This window comes from Falco rusticolus, chromosome 8, assembly GCF_015220075.1.
Source record: "Falco rusticolus isolate bFalRus1 chromosome 8, bFalRus1.pri, whole genome shotgun sequence".
NCBI lineage: Eukaryota > Metazoa > Chordata > Aves > Falconiformes > Falconidae > Falco > Falco rusticolus.
The window spans coordinates 35,335,754-35,357,441 of NC_051194.1; the positions used below are offsets into that span (position 1 = coordinate 35,335,754).

Consider the following 21,688-nt stretch of genomic DNA (forward strand, 5'->3'; position numbering starts at 1 on the left):
CTAAGCCATCAGTGGGAGATATGTGGAACAAAGGTATCTGAAATCCTTTCCCATCTCACTGTGCCTTGGGCAACTCCTGACTTACCAGTTGTTATTTCCAGATACTCTAGTCTCTGAGCAGTCTCAGCTTGGGGACCATGTTGATCACTTTTCCCTTTTTTTTTCTTTTTTTTTTTAAATGTTTGGGTTTTTTTCTTATTTCAATGAATGCGAGATCTGCTTGTTCTGACACAGATCATCTGCATGTCCACTCCCTAACCAGCTGGGATATGCATGCCGTTCACAAATGGGAATGTACTTTGGCATGACTTGTCACTTTGCATTCAGTTCAACATGGTGGTTGTTGTTCTGAGATCTCTTGTTTGCAGTAATATTTTTATTACAGAAAATACTATGCTGGTGAAAACTTAAAAGTTCTCGGATGAAAATGGACAGAAATACACGTCCTTGTTGGATACCAGGCAGGCTTCATGGCAGAATTGCCCAAAACTTCAGGTCAGAGGAGGGTAGAGTATAGAGTTAAGCAAGCCATGGGGAAAATTATCTCCCCGTTTCTTTCATTCCTAGATCTTCAATGTGAAGCGAATAATGACACACTGTGTTTCTGTTCAAGTTAGCAAGAGTTTTGGCAGGAGGCAGCATGGTCCATCTGGAATGAAGAGTCTTGAAGACCTGTTGTTTGCTGTAGTCCTTGGAAGCCCGTTGAGTGTGGTGTGCCTCGGTTTCTTGGTTGGCCGTGTGAAGAGGATGATACTTACCAGACTTCTGTGGATGGAATTTTTTTTATATACAAAGCTGTGTTACTGCAAATTGGGGCTTATAGCAGAAGGGATAGCATAGCTTGAATTGCAGTTTGCACACTGAAACAATGAGATACTTCGATTCCGCTCCACTATGAAAGGGTTTTTGTGTACCCAAGTTCATCATCTGCTCAAGGATTCCACTTCACAGGGAACTGTAGATACACTTTTAATTATTGCAACTTTGCAAACACATTACTTACTAAAAACTCCTTCTTTGAATTGATAAGAACAATGAATGTACAGTTAGCGCCACAACTGTGAATTATATTTTTACCTTCTTTAAAGTTCTTTTTCATTTCTAGGTAGTTTTAGAAAGTTGATCCTCAAAAGGGTGAGGCGCAAGTGTCTGCTGTTCTTAAGCCTGTATGTATGCTGTTCCAAACTAAGAGCATGTGTAGATTTGCTTTTCTGTGAGCCTAAGCCAATGCTTTGTATCCAGATATGTATTTTAGGGGTGGCTGTGTCAATGGCTACACCCCCATTGGAGAAGGTGATGCTGCAGGCCATCAGAAGTCCTTCTTCATTGCTTCATTTTTATTGTTCTTTTAATGAATTTTTAAATATATATGTTTTTAAAAATATTTTCAAGGCAAAGGCGGGGGAAAATACTGGAATTGGTGCAATCCACATGGGTTGTATGCTGCTAGGGAAGTCTGGTTAGGAACATGTGATGTTAATTACTCTTGCAGATCTGCGCTCTGTGATTTATTCTGTTTCCATGCCCATTAGGTTCCATTGTCTTAGTTCAGGATACGCAGAGCTGTATGTTTGCTAATAGAGTTAGTGGAGATCCTGTTCTGGCAGCTATTCTTCCAGGCAGATAGGGCAAACCCCGTCCAGTGAAATTAATGGTAAAGTTCTTAGTTGTTTCAGTGGTACCCTGGCTTCACTTACTACGTTTAGGGAATCTAGTGGGGTTTAGCCTGTCCATGGATGAGAGAAAGGTGGTTCTTACCATCCCAGTAGATCTTCCACTTGAGATGGAGTCTTCTGTTGCTGAAACAGCCTCAGTGGTGAGACTCGCAAGGAGAGGTGGGAAAACAGAAGTAAGGATTGTCTGATGAAACAAACTTGTCAGACCCTTAAGAAGTTGGGTGGGAAGAGAACACGCACGCTTAAAATAGAAAGTGTGGGAATGAGAAATTGCACTCCTAGATTCTTCATACTTATCTGAGCTTCTGGTTTTATTTGTTCCCTGTACATTTTTTGCAGTAACTTGTTCAATTGAAATACTTGCTGGACAGGATGATGGTAAGATTTTCTCTCTGAGTGTGAATAGCTGTATACCTCACATCTGAGGAGTTAACGATACAAATGCAAAAATATATTGTAAGCTCTAAGAACTAAAAAGTTAACTATAGTAGTTAGCAATCCCTTAAGACACGTCACAAGGTACACATGAAAAATTTGTCTAGTATGGGAGTCTTCTTTATGAACGAAATGCACATCGTTTACCCTAAGGTTTGTTACCAACAGAATGCCTATTTTTTCAAAGAATGAAAACTGATGGTCTTTTCTTTTTTTTTTTTCTTTTCAGGCAGCACAGATAGTCCTGATTTCTCTCTTTGAATTGAACACTCCTGAGTTTACCATGTTACTTGGTGCCTTGCCAAAAACATTCCAGGATGGTGCTACCAAGCTCCTGCACAACCACCTCAAGAACTCCAGTAACACCAGTGTGGTGAGAGGCCCTTGTTCTTGCAAACGCCAGAGCCTCAAAGACTCAAAACCACCAGCAGCTCATTGATAAGCTGTTGCAGATACTCAGTAGCATGAATTATCTGTAACTGTTGTCTTGAAGCAATATGGCAACAGAGGCTTCTGTTTGATGTTGCTTTTATAGGGATCATTAAAACCAAAAACTCATTTATTTTTAAATTTAATATAGTCATAACCAGTAAAAATAATAATAATAATAAAAACCCAACAAACTGAGAAGCGCATGAAAGTTGGGTGTGTGCTTTTGAAAATTCTGCCAGTTAACAATCTTTTGGCCAAAACAGAGATCCTGATACCACAGATTTTCTGGGCTTACCACTACTATTGAAATCAGTTTAATAACAGACATACTGCCTACTAAGACGCTTGCAGGATCTTTCGTTGACCTACAAGGTCTCCTCAGTCTATACCTATTACCTTACGTTTTGGTTTTGCGTGAAACTCTTACGTATTTTTATTTCTGTGAAGGAATATGTTAGCAGAGGATTTAAGTGTGCTTGTAAACTTCCCCACAGAGCAGCAAGGGTTAGGGTATTTTTTGCCTTTTTATGTGGAAATCTTGTGAAACTTGCTGGAATTTGAACCCTCCTGTCTTTGCACTTCCATGGGGCAAGCAGCCCTTTGTGTAAGCTACAACTGTAGCAACTTCCAGGCGAGTGGATTGGATTCCCTAGTACTTTCGACTTTCTGTGAAGACAGTCAGAATTGGGAGCAATTTCTACTCATTTTGCTGTGGTATAAATGATGGTGCAGGCCAGTGGAAAAAATAAGTTAGATTGCTTACTTATGTTCGTAACAAGCACAATCAAGAATGCTTTAGACAATGTGGAGAAATAGCTGCATAATTAAATTGCTAAATTGCCAGCGTAATGGTCTGCATACTTTGGAGCCTGGCAAATCTTGTCTGAGAAGCTGGGTATCCTGACAGATTGATAAACCGTTTCTCTGGCAATATTTGCAGGTTGTACATGTTGCAGGTGCTGTGGGTTGTAGAAAAGTACACGTCTGCTTTCTTTATCGTCAGAGCAGAACCTTCGAGACCATATTAATGACTACGTGAACCATGGCTGCAGATTTTTAGGTCCAGAGCCAGAACCAAAACTGCACTAAGCTTGTCTAGTGCAAACAAAGGCAATATTTGGACCTGTTGTTGTGTACTCCTGCCTATGCATTGCAACACGTTGCTAATCCCTGTCTTCCTGCTTCTGTGCCAGGGTTCCCCCAGCAATACCCTTGGTCGGACTCCTTCCCGACACTCCAGCAGCAGAACCAGCCCCTTAACTTCACCTACCAACTGTTCCCATGGTGGACTGTCTCCAAGGTAATGCAGCAGGCTAATTAAACCACTTGCAAAATATTAAAGGATTTCAACACTGAGTGTGCATTTGCAGAATGTGACTCACTTTGAAAGCAAAAACAGGACCAAAAGTTTACAGTAGATTGCTCCAAAGAAACAGGGTGTGAGCATGATTATACATGATTGGTGATTGATTTCAGTGTTCCAGTCCTCATGTTATCTGTGTAATATGAATGTCTTCTCTTATAATACTGACTTTCTTTCATAAGTAGGCCTTCTCCAGAATTAGATTTGTGGGTTCAATAAAGGTAATACTGAATGGCAGCATTAGAAATGAGGTCTTGTTAAGGTTGCAAATATCGCAAAGTGTATGATGACTTTCAGGTCAAGGGTTTCAGCTTGTGTCTATTTTTTAGGTGTGCCCTGTTGATCAGTAATTCATCTGACTGTAGTACAGTGCTTGTGCTGCTGGGAGAAGTGCTGAATCTCCTGTTCCCCTCTTACACTTTGTGAGGGTGCAGAACAGGCAAAGGTGGCAGCTGTGTTTCAGTGCTGAATGCCTCTCAAATCACGCTCCTGGCTGCTCACCAGCAGAACACTGGTGTGATCCTTTGGGCAGCAGGTCTTGTCGCAACCAGGCGTTTCACTGAAGGTGCAGATGCTACTCTAGAATATATTGGTCGACGCCAAAACATTTTATTGGGCAAACATGGATTCTTGGATATTGGAATTGTATATATTTTGCACCATAAAAACTTAGAGCAGAGGAGATGGGAATTTAGATGGTATGCTCTGGGACCATAGAAAAATTGGAGGAAAGTATTAGGCTTTTACCTGGACAAGCTTTGATTCATGCTGGGAAAGCTTAAAAGCTCTTGCTTTTGTCTGCCTGCCCTCTCCATGGGAGGTCGCTTTCCTTTGTCATGGAAGAGACTTAGAAGGAAACATTTTGGATGAGAAGTGCAGTTTGTAGTCCATTTTAGTAATTTACACTGAAATCTGTTGATCACCCCTGTCATGACATGCGAAACCCTGTCTGGAGGGTTACTTAGAGATGTGAGTTCCCACGTGCCACGAAAAATACAGGCTTTTAGCCTTTAGTGAGTATGTGTACTAATCCAGCAGCATATGAGGAGCACATGGAGATTCCTGAGAAAATTTTGGGTATCTAAATACATCTTTGTGACCTCTAAATCTTCTGTAATCCAAAACTAGAGTGGGAGGTTGCAAGCCAAGGTTGAGATGTCTTATTATGAGTTTTTCAACAAAGATTTTGTTAAGGAATTAAGTTGTAAAATTTCAGGGGAATGGTTCCAACTCTTGCTTCCTTTTTGATTAGTTTGAGCATTGTTGCCCTGATGATGTCTGTCATGGGAGATTATAAACTTAGATAGCTCTCTGTGGTTATGTTGTGGCTTTGCTGGCCATGTTTACATGTGGCACTTACTTTATAAATCCATGAGCTTTTTACCATGCTTTTTAGCTTTGCCACTGGGTTACAACTGTGTTTTGCCACTTCACTCTCTGCTTTTCAATTTGTCTTTGCATTCTCCTTACCTCTTGATGTCAGAATGCACGTATCAAAATATTGATTAAAGCATTCAGTGTATACTTAAAACAAAACTTGCATTTTGTTGTTGCTGTTGTTCTCGAGCATTTTGGGTTTAGTGTTTTTTTTGCCCTGTATGATATGTTCTCAAGGAATAGTTAGAGGGGGCATGTAATTGCAGAGCATTCTGCCATTAAGTTGTCAAGACCAAAAATGCTACTGATGCAATGGGCCAGGAACTTCCTTTAGAAAACAGTCATTCCTTCAGTTTTCTATGGAGTTCTTGGAGATGTTGATCCAAAAATTTAGGTGTCTTTTCAACAAGTATGTCCTGTTCCCTTGCTGGATTTAGTTATTCAAGAGTGATGTGTAAAAGTCATTCTTCTATGATAGGTGAAGGTGGAAGCTGTTGTAAAAGCCCTTTAAAATATTCAGGGGACAAGTTCTACTTTTTTTGGTGAGTGACCTCTAAGCAGTAACAGTAGCTGCAGATTTCTGCCATTTGTAGAAAAGGTGGTGGCAAGTACTGCACATCAGTGGCAGTAGCTTCTGATGCTCTGCTGGACCGCATCCTTCTTGAAAATGTCTTGTGTTTGAACCTGGTCCGGACTTGCAGAACAAAAGAGAATATAGCTCTGTTTCTGAAGAGTTCGTGTGGTCGACCTTCTTTCAGAAAAAAAGGCTTTGAAAGATGTGCTGACAGTTACAGGAAGAAGGGTACACTGTAGTATTGCAGTTGTTGGTATAGATGCTTGTGTCATGTTTCCATTACAAATGCTTGTCCTTTGCTGTTCATCGGTGGTGTAAAATGTTGCTTTTCTCTCTACAAACATGGAAAATAAGCACACCTGAGTCATTCTGATAGCAGTGTAAAAGGCTAAAGATTTCCCCAGTTTCTCTGTGTAGCTCTCCTCCAAAACTACGCTTGGCTTTATGTTTTTATGGAACCCGTTGCTAAGGGGCTGTACCAAGGTTGTGTATGCCCGTTGCTTCCTGGGGTGCTGCATGTGCAGACCTTGCCTCGTACAGGCAGCCTGAGTGCAGTCAGTTGAAGGATTATGTCCAATTCTTAATGCCAACTTTGGTTTTGAGGATTATAATTTCCTTTGAATTTGTTCTTGATGGACAGATTGGAGGAGTAGTCATACCTAAAGACATATACCTTTGGGGCTGGGATATGTGTAGAAAGGATAGGTTGGGTCCTGTAGGAATATAAAAATGCTGCTAAGCGTAGCTGCTCTCCCATATTACTATTTGTGGACTATATCCTCAATATTAATCAGCAAGGCTTTCTATAGTATATATGTATGCCATGCCCTTAGGTCACATTACTTCTCCCATATTATTGCCATCACAACTGAATTCCAGATGACTAATTTTTTCCTTTTTTTGTGTGTGTGTATTTGTGCGTACGTGTATTTGAGCTCTCTGGATAGATTTTCAATGTTTTGGCTGAACTGGACATTGCTGATTCAAACAGTTGACTTACCTATCCACATGATAACAAGTGTCCCCTGATGATAGTGTCTTCAGAAGGGCAATGTGCTTTCAGGGCTTTGGGCAGAGTCCTTCCTTCCGCTTTCATTTGCTCCATCCAGTTCCCCTTCATGACCACTAGAACATATCCACTGCATCTGTGAGTTCTCCATTTGTACTTCCTTTTTTTGTCGTGACAGTCTTAGTTTTTTGGGATTGGAGCTGTGGGAGAAAGAGGTGTTTTCTGAAGAAGAAAAGCAGGGGAGGGCACTTGGGAAGACTGAAAATAATAGGGAAAACCCCAGACATCTGACTGAGAGGAAAGAGTGTTTCCTGGGCAATGCTCAGATGAATGGCTTGAGTTTGCGTTGCACAAAGGAAATCTGAGATTTAGTAAATGATGTAGTATGACAAAAAGGAAAATACTAAGTTGTGAAGTGCTCCAGCGTAAGAATACTGTTCTGAATAGCAAATGGACTTACGTAAACTCACAGTGTTACTTTCAGGCTCTAAATTTTCACCTAGAATTCTGTAGGAATATTTGAGGGAATATCAAATGAATAGGTTTGCCCTACTGCTTCTGCCTTCATAGCAGTAGTCCAGAAACCTGTGCATAGTTCCAGTTATTAAAAAAGATAGTGTAGTCTTTCAAAGATCTCTGGAGGAAATGCATCAAAATAAAAGGCTAACAATTTTATTTGGTTGTATAAGTTTACTTGCTTGTTTTTTCACTGACAATAGAAAATACAACTAAAAAATGGAATTTGACTCTCAGTATTAAGTTGAGCAAGGCAAGACATAGAAAAAGAATTAAAATAAGCCACCCACCTTACACAGTAAAGGACAAGCCTGCAGTTTGGTGGCCCATTTGCAGTTGGGTGAGACTAGCTGTGAGGCTTCTGATCAGCAATCTGGGTGTCCGGTGTATTTCCGTAATAGCTACATGTAATGGCTATGTGTTTGATTGCTGGTTAACAAGTGAATTTCTTGACACCACTCTTAATAAGAGTTTTCAACTGGATTTGCTGTTTGCACTGGAAAAATTGTTGACTTGTTTGCCGCTTCTGATCTTGCAATATCTTTCACTTGCATATATACAAATGTGACTTTCTGAGACAGTGTGCTTAAACTTAATAGAAACAAAGCAGTGTCCAGAATACTCTCCCAGCTCAAGCATCTATATTCTTATTTAGAAGATGACTGTAAGAATCTGTGTATCATAAAGGGAACAGGACAAAAACAAACTTTAGATGAATTGGCACATGGATGGATGCCTCGACCCAAAGGTGCAGGATCAAACCAGACCCAAAGGGGCTTGTGGAAGTCTGATGAGAAATCTGAATCGACTTAGATGCTCGTGTCATCCAGTCTTTTCAGGTGTGTCTGCTGGGACCTGGACCAAGTCCCCAATTTACATGACGTTTACACTGTAGGCTGACTTTGACTCATGCATTTTTGGAGTCAGTTTGAAACCTGGTGAAGCAGGATCAGATCTTAAGCCCTGCAGAGGTTTGATGATTGTGTAGGGCCTTGTGCAGGCTCTTCTAGAGGCACCAGGAGCCAAATGTGACGTGCTACCTTTGAGTGTCTGAGAAAAAAATCAATTCCAATTTTCCTTTCTTCCAGGGAGATCCTGTTGCTTGCAAGTACCTGCTTAGAGTTTGAATAGTGATGTGTGGTCAGGGATTGTTTACTTGGAGCATTGTAAGAGTTTCAGAGGCTATATCCATCTGTAAAATTCACTGGTTAGTACAGGCAGGGACTACTTTTGTGTGAACCATATCATTGCGTTAGGAATAAAAGTGGAAATTAATAATGAAGGCAAAGCCAATGACTTGTGAGGCTCAATGGAGTATTCTTGTTTAATTTTGTTTCTATTAATTTTTTTTCTCTCTCTCCAAGGCAGCATGACAGCACTAAGCCACTCAGATTATAGTTTCTTTTTTTTTTCTCCCTCCCTCTCCTTTCTCTGTTTCTTCTCTCTTTCGTTTCTCCTCTGATCACGGCAGTCGGTTCTGGGGTTGGAGTGCAGATGGGCTGTCGAAGCACCCCCCTCCCCTTTCTCAGCCTAACTCCATCCCCACTGCTCCTTCCCACAAGACTTTCAGACGCTCTTACTCTCCCAGGTAACAAGCTACCTGTTAAACCAACTTGTCTGAGATGTCACAGTATTATTTACCTTTCACACTGTGAAATTTGTTCCAATGTGGGAAATGATCTGCGGAAGCTTTGGTTGGAAAAGGCAAAGAGATGATGATAGCTTTCAGAGAGCAGAGATGGCAGGCAGCCACTTGCTGCTTGGGGAAGATGCGGCATGCAAGTGGGGGGGGGGGAGGGGGAAGGAAAAAAAAAAGGGATTTTTCCAGACCCTTCCTCCCTGCCTGGTTCCTGAATGGGTGTATGTTTCACAGTTGGTTTCCAATGCAGAACACAGTTGCTGAGCACTTTTGGCAGGCACTGGTTGTGTTATGACAGCACAGGGAAGGTTGGCAAGTGGCACATGAGCACTTTCCAACAGGCAAGTGCAGCTCAGTAGTGATTTCGCATCTGCAGTTGTGAATATCCATAAGATGATGAGGATGAAGCTTGCATATATGATTTTACACAGTTCTTGCACAGTGTGATTGTGGAACATCTTGGAAAATTGTGGTATTTAAATTAAAATTGACCTTACCACAAGACCTGGGGGTTATTGATTGCTGATTTTGACATCTGTTCCTCCTCTGCCCTCGCATTTTGTTCTGGTCTGCGTACAGATCCTTAATCTGTATGCTGGACTAAAGCTGTGTATTGACTTTAATAAAAAACCCCTTCTGAATATAAATCTAATTTGTCAGACTGCTATGTTAAATTTATTTGAATTTTTAAGTTTATACCCTGACAACGTGTAGGTGTGATTTCTTGCTTGTTACCTGAGGAAGGACTGTATATAGACTTGTCTTGAAGCAAGACATTCCTAATGAAAAACTATTGAAGAAAAGCAAACAGATTGTTCTCTGAGGGCTCAAATCTGAGAATCTGTGATGTCTGAGAGAGAAAGTAGAATCCCATAGTCTGTACCTCTGTGAATACCTGCAGAATTAAAATGTGAAATCATGTTCTGACTCTTCTAGGACACTAAGACATCTGTGGAAGAGACCATGTTGATTTTTGGAGTCAAACTAGTAGGGAGTTTTTTTCCTCCGTTCATTACCTGACCCAAGGTTTGGAGTAATTTTGACATACATATTCCAGCCCAGAGCCTGAAAGTGCACGGGCGAGTTACTGTGTACTGCTTGAGGATGCTAAACTGCTGATTACTTACACGTACTTTGGATTGGAAAACTGAGTTTATAGTTTATGGAAGTAAATGTATTTCATGTCAGACTCGGAAAACTGCCAAAATTGTATCCTGATAAACTTGCAGAGAGTTGCATTGTTTTAGTGCAGCAGAAGATGGAAAATAATGTTGTGACATCCTAAACACTACTCATCTCTAACTCACTTCTTATTCATCCTGTGACTTTCCTCTAGTTTTCTGCATGGGTCTAATTTTTTTCCCGTTTTGTGCCTTTTTTTTTTTTTCCTGAAAGGTGGGTGTAGTTCCATTTTGTTTTTATTCCCCCCATCATGTTGTCTGTGAAGTATTCCAGTGCACATGCTGTCAGTAGACATGTGTGTTCACATGTAGATTTTCTGTTCATGTAGAGCACAGCCATACTGTGATCTCCTACACAGGCTTACACTTGACATACAAAATCAATTAGACTCTTTAGGTTTTTATTAAAATGTGGTATGTGCATTGATAAATGCATCGGCTCATTGTCTCTGAGAAACTGCCTTAGTCCTTTGGCATTGCAGAGTCTGTACTTTGATCTGTTCTTTGATAGCAGTGTAGGGCAAATCATCCTTGAGGAAAGCACAATGATTTTAGCAGAAGATTTAGTTTCGATATACCTGTGATTATTTCTCAGTTTTGCCGTGGATGTGGTTGTGTGACCTTTGGTAAGTCATGTCATCTCTTGATGTGGGTGTGTGGGTACGGTCACATGTATACCTTCTTGAATGTTGGTTTCATTGTTCATTTAAATATTGTATGAAGAACCCCTTAAGATCTACAGATTAAATGTGCTTGAGCTCAAAAAAAATTTTTTTGAAGATCCTATGAAACAAAGGTATTTCTACCCTGCCTGATGCTTATAAAGAATCTAAAAACTGCCTTCACTTTTGTCTGGAAGGCCGTCGCAGTACGTTAGTGTCATTCAGTTGTCTGAAAAGTCCTAAACACTTTGACTTCTGTAGGTTTATAAACAGTTTTCGTTTCCTGATCTTGGTCTTTAAGTGGTTTCTCTTTCTTTCTGGCCTGACAGGCACTGCTTAAACTTGAGGTGGTGTTCTTTGATTTCTTTGCCAGGATACATGGCACTGGTGCTTGTGTGAGTGTGGTGTGAGTGTGTTGCTTGGGAGCCAGGGGTTGTGGTTATTTTCAGTATGTTAATCCCAAAGGAATCGGGCAGCACCAATCTTATCCTCTGTCTGAAGTTCCTGAGCTTCTTCCAGAAAAAAACCCCGGTGGTTCTAGATATTTAACATCCTACTTAGAGTTCTATTAAAAATAATAGTTGTGTACCCAGGGTTCAGAAGGAGTTTTCTGTACTTTATGATTTTTTTCCCACCAACCTCACAGGGAATCTTTCTTTTGTGGAAAAGGAGCACAACTCTTTGTTCAGCCATCCTCCTCCAAGCCCATCCTGTCATCCTTCCCAACTGTTAAGAAATAGTAATTCAGCCCTGTAGGGAGCCATTTCTTACCATTTATTGACAAACAACTTGATGTAAATGTCTCAAATTCTTTTGGTTTCTTTGCTTCTGGCTCTACTAAGATCCAAGACTCCACCAGAGAAATTGTTCTCAGTTACTGGGTCTCTTCATTAAATCTCTCTTGGAAAACTGATTGTCATGCGAACTCAGCTTCTCCTGGATAGAGCAAAGCCCTGCCAGTAGTGCCTTTTCATTTTCTCCAACCTTGTAGAAGCTTCTCTTCTTAACCACATTTTTTCATCTCATCTGCTCTTGCATGCCAGGCATTTTTTCATGGAACTTAATTTTTGATAACTCCTAAAGGAATCCTAAAATTTGCGTGGCTTTATGCTGCTGAGCAATTTGAGGAACAGACAAGACTGCAAGAAAGCATCAAGTTTGAGTGAGAGAATTCCCAAACTTAGGCTCAATATTGAAATGCATCTGTTATCAAGGCATCACGCAAGTGGTTTTGGTTTTACTACTCTATAAATGAAAGTGGGACATGTTAGACTAAGGTTTATGTCAAGATACATTTTCCTTTCCATTTAATTCTGTCACGTTTGAATCCATTGATAGAATATATTTGATATATTATGAAACTTAAATTTCACTGATTTCATTTTCACCAGCTGTCACAACACTTTGAGTTCTCATAGTGATTGATTTTCTTCGTTTTCCTTTTTAAATAACACCATTACCATGCTGGGGACAGGTTTTCTTTGCTTTACAGAAGCTGTGGAATGTAACAAACAGTGGACCTGTTTTCCCCTCACAGCAATGTAACATCACTGATTTCAGTGGAGCTTCTCCTAGATTTAGCCCCGTTTGACAGGAGACTCAGACCCAAAGTCTGCTTTGGTCCCATCGATGTTTTGTTATAAGTCACTGTTAGAAGGAGCATGCCAAACCATCTGTCTCCAACTTGGCATTGTTTTTGTTGACAATCAAAAGCGGATTCCAATTTCATATGTAACATTTCATATACGTTTGGTCTTTAGTATGCTGGATTATGACACGGAGAACCTAAACTCTGATGAAATCTACAGCTCTCTTCGTGGAGTCACAGAAGCGATTGAAAAATTCAGTTTCCGTAGTCAAGAGGACCTGAATGAGCCGATTAAACGTGATGGAAAGAAAGACTGTGACATTGTAAGTATTTGATTGATTAATGTCCCCAGATAGGTGGAACTTCAAAACATTGTGTTCAGACCTGGCTCTGGATTGTTAGTGTACAAAATCCAGTCATTCCTGCTGTATTCTTAGAAGTGTCTTCAGCTTATTGGTTGCTAACTTCTTATACCTAAATTATGGGGTCCCGCTAACGCTCCCTTCGAAGTCTAGCCTCCTATGAAATGTGCTCACTGGGCTTCTGTGGGTGTCCTATGTATGAAGGAACAGAACTAGCGTTCCTCAGGCTCAGTGGTGGCTTTTTCATGGGGTGTTGTAGTCAGGTCTGTAACGGGAAGTGTTAGCTCTTAAAATGCATGGGTGGTTTCCCTCACAGGCTTATTACTTCATATGTAGGAAGGACCAGTAATCACTCTGACCACACAACTCGTTTGGTACCTTATGCTGTGTGAACAGTTACAGAATTCTGCCACGTGAGATGCCATCTGTTTTAATTAAATACATGGACTTTAGAATTTACAGGAATCTTAAGCGATGGTCTGTATGGGTCCCTTCCAACTTGAGATGTTCTATGACAGTTTTGCATCCTATCTGGATGAACAAGTTAGCAGATTAAGTTAGCTTTCAAAACTAAAAATTCTTGGTCCAAGATTTTCCTTCAGGAACCTTTTATTGTTCATTTCATCGTTGAGTCTCCTCTGTCAGTGGGTTGCGAAGTTCCCCAAGGAGCGTGTTGCTTTTGCTTCCTTTCCTTTTCTTAGCAAATTGGTACTGCTCCAGAGCTTATGATCTTTGCCAGCTTGTGCAGTTTTAGCAATGTTAACTTTACATTTAGGAATGCTAGCATAGCTTTTTGCCCTATGATCATGAGATCTTTTTGGAATAGTTGAAGTTATATATGGGAAAGAGGTGGTAATCTTAAGTTTTACTCAAGTATTATGTACGTGTAAACAATTCTGTGCCTCTTCATGTTGGTTGATGAACTCCAGAAAAGCTACATTCATCCACAGAATTTGAGTGGTCTTTTCTTTCTCTCTGTTTGATCCCCCAGGTGTCTCGAGATGGTGGCCTTGCTGTGCCTACCGGTGATGTCCGTGGAAGCAGTGACATTGTGGAAGGTGGACGGATGGCTCTGGATAACAAAACCTCCCTACTTAACACCCAGCCTCCCCGCACCTTTTCGGGGCCACGTGCTCGAGAATATAACCCCTATCCTTATGCTGACACAATTAACACTTACGACAAAACTGCCCTGAAGGAAGCAGTGTTTGATGATGACATGGATCAGCTTCGGGACGGTTTGTATCAGCGTATCTTGTAATTCTGCAGGCAGCTTTCTCTGTTTCTGATATATTTGTGTATGGGTAGTGCTCTCAGATACATGCCTGCCCATGCATATGTTGTGTATTAATTTGCATCTGAGTTGAGTATGAAATGCTCTTTGTTCCCATGTACCAGCAGAACCTGATCTGTGGCTATTGAGAAAATGTTATACTGCAATTTTAATTTTTGTTTGCCTAGAGTTTCCCTCAGACTTGTCCCTTAAGCATCTAAATGCATCCATAGGGACGCTATTTTGGGGACCTCCTACTCTTTATGACTGAAAAATCTCAATAGCTTGTTGTTACTGAACATTTAGCTTCACTTCAGTGATGCTACACCTTAGCTTTGTTATTCTGCAGTACGCTGATGAGTGACTGTACTTTGATCTGAAGGTCATTGTTTTGGGGGTGTGTGTCTGGGAAAAACTGCGGTAATTCTTATCTGGTAGAAGTAGTTACTGGAACTGGATGAAATTCAGTCGTCGTCCCTTCCTGGTTTGTTAGAAACGCTGTGCAGATTCATGAGCTGTGTTCTGAACTCAGGTGAAATTGTGGGCTAGTCAGATTCTCTTGGCTGCTTGGCTGAGACCACCTGGAATTTGGTGCTTTTTTGGGAGGTCCCTTGTTAAATGCACTTTGTTCTGTAGAGGGTTAGTAATCTCGGCAGCTTTGATCTTTCTCCCTGTTTCCCCAAATGATTTGCTGCCATTTGTCCTAGAAGTACCCATTGACCATTCAGATTTGGTGGCTGATCTTCTGAAGGAGCTCTCCAACCACAACGAGCGGGTGGAGGAGCGGAAAGGAGCTCTCTTGGAACTGCTCAAGATCACAAGGGAAGATAACCTTGGAGTTTGGGAGGAGCATTTCAAAACCATTCTGCTCTTGCTGCTGGAAACACTTGGAGACAAAGATGTGAGATGTAGAATTTTGTCTTAACTCTTCTGCACATTGCTTCATCTAGGGTTGTAGTTCCTAAACGCTAGTTTAAATGAAACCCGCTGCATTTGTACAGCATCTTGTCAGGGATGCTGCACTGCTCATTTTTTTTCCTTTTGAAGGTTGACAACTCTGCTTTTGTTTTCAGTGTGCTCAATGATGAAGTGTCCCAGTTTTCCTCCCTCTCTCTGGAGTGTTAGTGACAAATAACTAGGAAATTCAACTAGAATCAGAAAAGAATTTATCTTCTAATCTGGTGCAAAAACTATCAAGATTTCAAAAGCTGTTCCCTCCTGAGTTAGGATGAAGTTACCAGCTCTTAACTGTATCATACCCATTCCCACAAAAAAGAGAATGAAGGTACCCTAGAATAATTTAGGGTTTTTTTTCTCTGTGGTTTAAAGATCAAGGCTATTAGATCTCATGGGATGGGTCTCTCAATGTCATCAAGAACAAACTGCTTTTGTAGGGGATCTTGTTTTGAAGTATTAAAAATAAGCTGTGGTATTAGCACATCTTTGTATGTGATAGTTGATCAGAGTGGTAATTTACAGGCTGGACTTTTACTTTTTCCACTTGGGGCTACTTGTTCAGCTATTTGGGTAAAGGCTCAGCACCCTGCTGCACCTTCACATCAGAGCCATGCTCCACCTGAATGTTACAATATTTAGGCTTCAGAGCACTCAGTTCTTTTTTTTTTTTTTGTTTCATCTGATTCAAAATTCATTGTATTTCTTATATTCCTTGTAAAGTATGTGGCGCACACTCGGAAATACTAATTCTGAAGCAGTGTAGGTGGCTGACACTTTCTCAGTTGTTGTTTGTAGTATGAGCATGAGCTGCTCTAGTTGCACATGTGAATTGTGCTACTGCATGAATTTTGCAGATGAACAGTGAAGGACATGCTTTAAAGGCTGAGTATAGAGTAAAGTAAGTGTTCCTCTGCTGAAATGATAGAATCTATTTGGAGTGGCCACAGGCCAAAAGCTTAATATAACAGTTGTGAAACTGAAGCAGGTGTTACAAATCCATTCTGGTAATGATCTTTTGACAGAAAGGATTAACACATAGGCCAGCGTTGACTACAATGACTTAACCGTTCTTGAAAATAATTTCCATAGGAGTTACAGGAAAAGAGTTGATATTTTTTTACTGCATTAGTACCTGAGAAACAGCTGTTCTGGATGGTTGTAGCTCAGTTTCCACAAAGCTAAGCAAAAGAGTAAGGGCAAAACAAATGTGATCTGAGCTTCTTTGTAGATTCATGTAATGCAAATGTCCTGCTTTGGGTACAAATTCGTATTTCATTGCCAAAAGAGGATAGAATTTTAACAAAGTCATGTCATTCTGATTCTTCCTTATATCTGTGAGAACAGTCATTTTCTGTGAAATTTTGTACAAAAGCAGGCAAGGAGACTTGATTCTGAATGTTAGTTATGGTGATAACACTGCTCACTCCACTGGAGCTGATAGAGCAATAGAAGATTTGATGTGGACATTTAGGGAGTCATGAGAATTTACTTCAAGCTGCAGTTTTGAGAACAGACTTTTTCTAATGTGGATTTCTCTTTTGACACAGCATTCAATAAGAGCCCTGGCGCTGAGAGTCCTGAGAGAGATCTTGCGGAACCAGCCTGCAAGGTTTAAGAACTATGCGGAGTTGACTATCATGAAAACACTGGAAGCACATAAGGATTCCCACAAGGAGGTGAGTCTTTCCGTGTTGCTACTGGGAGAGCAATATGGACCTGCTGAAGAAAAATAGGACCTGTGAGACTTAACGAGCAAACACATTGACCCATCTTGACAGCAGAATAAATTGGTATTAAGTCTCCCAAATATGAAGAGACAGGATTTTTACATGCTGAGCCAGGGAGGAAAAAAATTGAGACTGGCAGAGCTGTGTAAGTGGACTTGGAGCTATCTGGAATTGTAAGCCACTGTTCACCAGCTTCCCAGGATTTCTGTGCTCATTCTGGGAGAGGCTGAGACCCTGCAGTGGAAAAAGTGCATGTTTAATAATTTTGTGGAGCGCAGTGTGCTCCCTCTGTCTGTACAGGTGAGGGTAGGAAATGTACTGGAAAACACAAAGCCCATTCAAGCAGAATTTTGTTTGAAAACTGCTGAAATTGGGCCACACTGGAGAACTGGGAACTGGTGAGTAACAGGAGGAAATGGACAGAGGCCATGAAGCTGAAAAGAAGCTGGGTCAGAGGAAGAAGCAGAGGGAAGGGTGAATTGCATTCTCATTTTGTGGGAGAAGTCATGTGTAAAGCTGAAAGTACTCTTTTGGAGTAAAACAAAAATAAAGGGATGTGATGATAACATTTGAAGTAGATCGATTCAAATTACATTGAAAGTCAGTCTTTGTAGATTGACTTCCAACCTGCATCTTTTAATCTACCTTCTGTATGTTGCGAGAAAGTGCTGTGTGAATTTCTCTGTACGTCTGTGATGGCTTTATTATCAAAGTCCTTGCTTTGAAATCTAATACGCTTACTCTTCTCTGTAACAAGTTTGTCCTAAATTAGCAGTTTTAGGTATCTCCATCTGGAGAGCTTTGGCCATAAAAAAGATCATTGTATAGATCAGACAGCTCCAGAGTATTGTGTAACTGGCTCAAGGTTATGTTAGCTGTGTGTAGCAGAAACTTTACTGTTTAAAAACCAAAACAACAAAACAAAAGTAGGGAAAGAAACAAGCAAGATGGATTTCTCTAAAATTCAAAAGTAGAAAATGTTTAATCCTTTAGTGAATGAGGATTGCCATATTCTGCCTACCTTACTCTTCCTGATGTAGAGCCTTTGCACTCCTGTCATTTTCAGTTCAGAGTAATAAGAAGCAGTTGTAAATTGATTTCCCGATAAAGCAGTCGGACAAAACATTATGTTCTGAAGGAGTGCCTTTTATTGGCAGGTTTTCCTGGTTGCATACTTCTCAGCTCACCTTGACTCCGTGCCCTTTGTAGTTTTTGTCTGAGTGTCCTCCAAAGCTGCCATTTCTAGCAGGACCTTTCCAGATTGTCTCTGGCATTATTTTGAATGCCCCTCAGAATTCACTGTCCTCGTGGGACTGGTGGGTTTTATAGAAATCAAGAACAATGTTGAAGACATGACACTTTATACCTCTGTATTCCCTACACTATGTTCTTCATGCTTGTGGTGTGGTATGGTTCTTCAGAATTTGCATGAGGTGCCTCCTGAGGAAAAGTGGAGAAGAGTAAGTCTGCTGTAGAGAAAGCAAAGCTCAAGCTAGGAATGAAGACATGTGAGTTCTGGCACTTCTTTGTAGAAAAATAATTGAGCTGTGTTGCTATTAGCAGGTAGCTGCTGTGCTGTGCCTAGCACGGCTTTGATTTACAGTGGTTTTCTGTAACATCTTCATAATTTAAAGATACCATATTTGCAACTGCTGCACCTTGTCCCTAATCTGAATGAAGTAGATCCTGATGTTGTCTATTCATCTGTTCCATATGAGAAAGGCTTTGCTTTTTTAGCTTGAATGACTTCTTGGAGGACCAGATGTCTTCACTGGCTTCTTGAAAGTTTATGTTCAGCAGTTTGCCTTTGGGTGGCAGCTATCATAGGATGCTGCAGGTATATTTCTATTTTGCCGTCTGCTGCTAAAACAGTTGTGTGTGCACAGCTGTATTAAGTGGTGGCACTGGTGCTGGATTTTTTAATTTGCTGTATATGTTTTTCTGGTCCTTGTGATCCCTGTGTGGATGGGACTCGGAATCATGATGCAGCCCATGAAAGGCATCAGCTGTCTGTCAGTAGTTTGAAAATATCAGCATTCATGAAGGTAGGAAAGGTTTCCCAACCAGCACTCGGGTATCTGCATGAGCTAGGCTAAAGATATACCTGGGAATATGCTTTAAGGTATTTTTACCTGTTGCTGGGGCTTGCTAATTCAGTTAAGTCTGTGAAAAATTAACTGAGAGTCCATTTGGGCATGGCTCAATTGGTCAAACTCATAGCCCCGGACCAGCAGGTCACAAATTCCCATGCCGTGGTGGCCCTCCAGCTCGCTCTCACCACTGACTTAGCAGCACTGCTCTCTCCATGAGGGGTGGAGGAGCTGCCCTTTGACTTGATCCCACTGAGCAGGAGGTAAAGTGGAAAATTGCCAATTTGTGATTGAAGGGCACTTTCAAAGAATAGCTGAAGAAGGGAAGGGAAGGTCTGAGTGGTCTGTTTTCTTTTTCACTAAGTCAGAGCAATATTAAGGCAGTGGTGCACTGCCCTTAGACTGCATAAGATAAAATCATCTTCTGGAGTGTAAAAACTATTTCGAGGAAAGCTGCTATATAATTTGGTTGGGAAAGTGTTGATCCTTGCGCCAGTGATGCCCTGATAAAAATGTCACTCCAGGGTTTGTTGTGTTTCTGGGCTGCTTCTGCCTTGTAGAAGACAGGAGTGACCCTGGTTTATGGTTTGAGATCCTTTGGCATGCAACAGGCTGCCTAAATTAACAGAGAACAACTGTTTGACCGAGCTGTATCTGTTTGTCTGTCTTACCTGAGTTTTGTCTTCAGCACAGGGACTGCTAATTGCCCCAAGTTATCGCTCACGTTTTGTGTTACATATGTCCCAAGAGACTCGATCTAAAGTGACTGAGCAAAGCGAGTTTGAAGAGGAGCATGGTACAGAACTGTTAATCTTGGGTACTGTCTCTAAGAAATCATCATACTAAGAGGCAGTTCTTTGGAAATCAGGAAGGTTCATTTGTGTACCCAAATTCCAATATTGCTGCTCAGTTCAGTATGACCAGGAGGGACCAAACAACAGGTTATAACCGACACGTTCACCAACCAGCAGAGATCATCCCCTCCTCCAATTGAGTGCTGATATCTAGTTGAAGATTGTTTGAAACAAACAGGGTCTGTGCTTCTATTCCAGATTATATAATTGGAAGCAGTGTTAGGTTAGTGAGATATTTTGGGATGCCTGGATAACTGGCTGTTTTTCCAAGTCCGAGCAGAAGTTTTTAGACAGTTGGATCTTTGCCATGGCTTGAACTCTTCTGCCTACTGTTGCTGAAGGCGAGGTCTAGGATCAGCAGGGCAGGACAGCTGAGAGCACCACTTCTCTTCCTATGACACAGGGAAGGAAGACGGTACGTGCCGAGTCGCGCCTTGTTTTGAGTGCAGATGCAGGAGATTGGCAAAGCACAGACTTCAACGGGGCTTCTAAATTAACGTAACCCTAGGCTACAGACTAGAAGGCTCTGGGTTGAGATCTGTGTCTAGTTAGCATTTTTTAACTTCAGCCTGTTTTTATACTGTTTGTAGTATAACAGTCTATTCAATGCCGTTGATTTAATGGGGTTATGTGAAGAGTCAAGCCTGCTTCAGTCATAACTGTAAATATTTATGGGGGTTGACATGTAAATGCCTTTCACTTACTTTTGGAGCATTAGAACATAATTGAAATTGTGGATGGTATTAAATCTTGTTGATTTTTATCACTCTTTGTTTGGAGTTATTTGGAAGAGAACCATCTTTCTGTTGCCAATTAGTTAATATTAACTCATTTGTTCCAGTGTAGTTACTCACCCGTAACTAAGGAGAGATGCTGCCTGCTGACCCAATACCATTGATATGACATTGCTTCAGTTCACACCAGCAAAATGAGTATAAGTTCTTATTATTGAATATAGTAAAACAGAAATAGTTCATTAGCTTGGGAAATGCTTACAACATGAAAATCATAGGAAGTTAATTCCCTGCTTCGCTCTCTGCCACACAGTTTTTCTCTGCAGTTAGGTCTATAGAGATAGCTGATGTGTATTTGCTTTGCGTAGGGAAAGGATACCTACTTTTGGTCTTTTATTATCCAGAAGATCCATAAGCATAATCGGGGTGTAACATTCTTTGTTGTAACTCTCTAAAAGAGGGTGAAAAAGAAGAAATCACAACTATCGGTTAACTGTAGATGTTAACCACTGTCTCGCTGGGATGGTTTTAGACTGGTCTCTGACATTGACAAGGTGGTTTGTGACTGTCCACTGATGGTGGTATGATCTATGTAGTCTGCAAAATGTAGCTTACTAAAGAAGAAAAGCACTAAATGATCACAGTCTTTAAGGTTAATTGATACATAGTCCATGGTGGAAGCTGCCAAGTGCTGCAGCTTGGCAGTTGTTGGTGTTTTGTTGTATATGTTTATGTGCTTTTTTCTTATTCCCAACATGTTTCAAATACTTACTGCACAGGAGAAGCAGTCTAATCTACTTCATCTCCTCAGAGTCCCTTATAAAAATCACATTGTTTTTTCATCGCTTAGCACTCCCCATTGCTGAGTCCACTTCCTGCTTTGAGTCCAAGTTCTTAATTGTTTGTTCCTGTCTGGATCAGACTGAAAAGCCTTCAGGGATGGGAGTTTGCCCAGTTAGGTATTGGTAAACCTCCATCCCCTCCAGTGCAGATTATGCAGGCTTTAAGTAACCACCTCTAGATGGCAAAAATTGGGTCAGAAACATCGCCGCATGCCTTGTAAGCCCGAAAGCAAAACGTTATTCTCCTGCTTAGTAAACTTCTCTGGCACTCTACGGGCTTCATAATAGTGTACAAAGCCTCGTGAGTTTTCACTGGGGTTTACCTACACTGCCTCATCCTCTACGACTTTCTGCAGGGGTGGTGCAACTAGCAATTGTGGCAAAGTACTCCATCTTA

The 21,688-nt window shown here is 40.9% G+C and overlaps 1 protein-coding gene across 17 annotated transcripts in view; it reads left to right on the forward strand.

Annotated features, from left to right (window-relative positions):
- CLASP1 (cytoplasmic linker associated protein 1) overlaps nucleotides 1–21,688 on the forward strand; it is a 185,027-nt gene that overhangs the window by 148,763 nt on the left and 14,576 nt on the right. For 8 of the 17 annotated variants that reach the window (XM_037396473.1, XM_037396476.1, XM_037396477.1 and 5 more), the window contains 7 exons: nucleotides 2,341–2,484; nucleotides 3,737–3,843; nucleotides 8,854–8,970; nucleotides 12,625–12,775; nucleotides 13,806–14,052; nucleotides 14,795–14,988; nucleotides 16,592–16,720. In XM_037396473.1, coding sequence (XP_037252370.1) covers nucleotides 2,341–2,484; nucleotides 3,737–3,843; nucleotides 8,854–8,970; nucleotides 12,625–12,775; nucleotides 13,806–14,052; nucleotides 14,795–14,988; nucleotides 16,592–16,720 — 1,089 coding nt within the window. The remainder of the gene's footprint in view (nucleotides 1–2,340; nucleotides 2,485–3,736; nucleotides 3,844–8,853; nucleotides 8,971–12,624; nucleotides 12,776–13,805; nucleotides 14,053–14,794; nucleotides 14,989–16,591; nucleotides 16,721–21,688) is intronic. The other 9 variants (XM_037396482.1, XM_037396486.1, XM_037396490.1 and 6 more) reach the window with 3 other exon arrangements.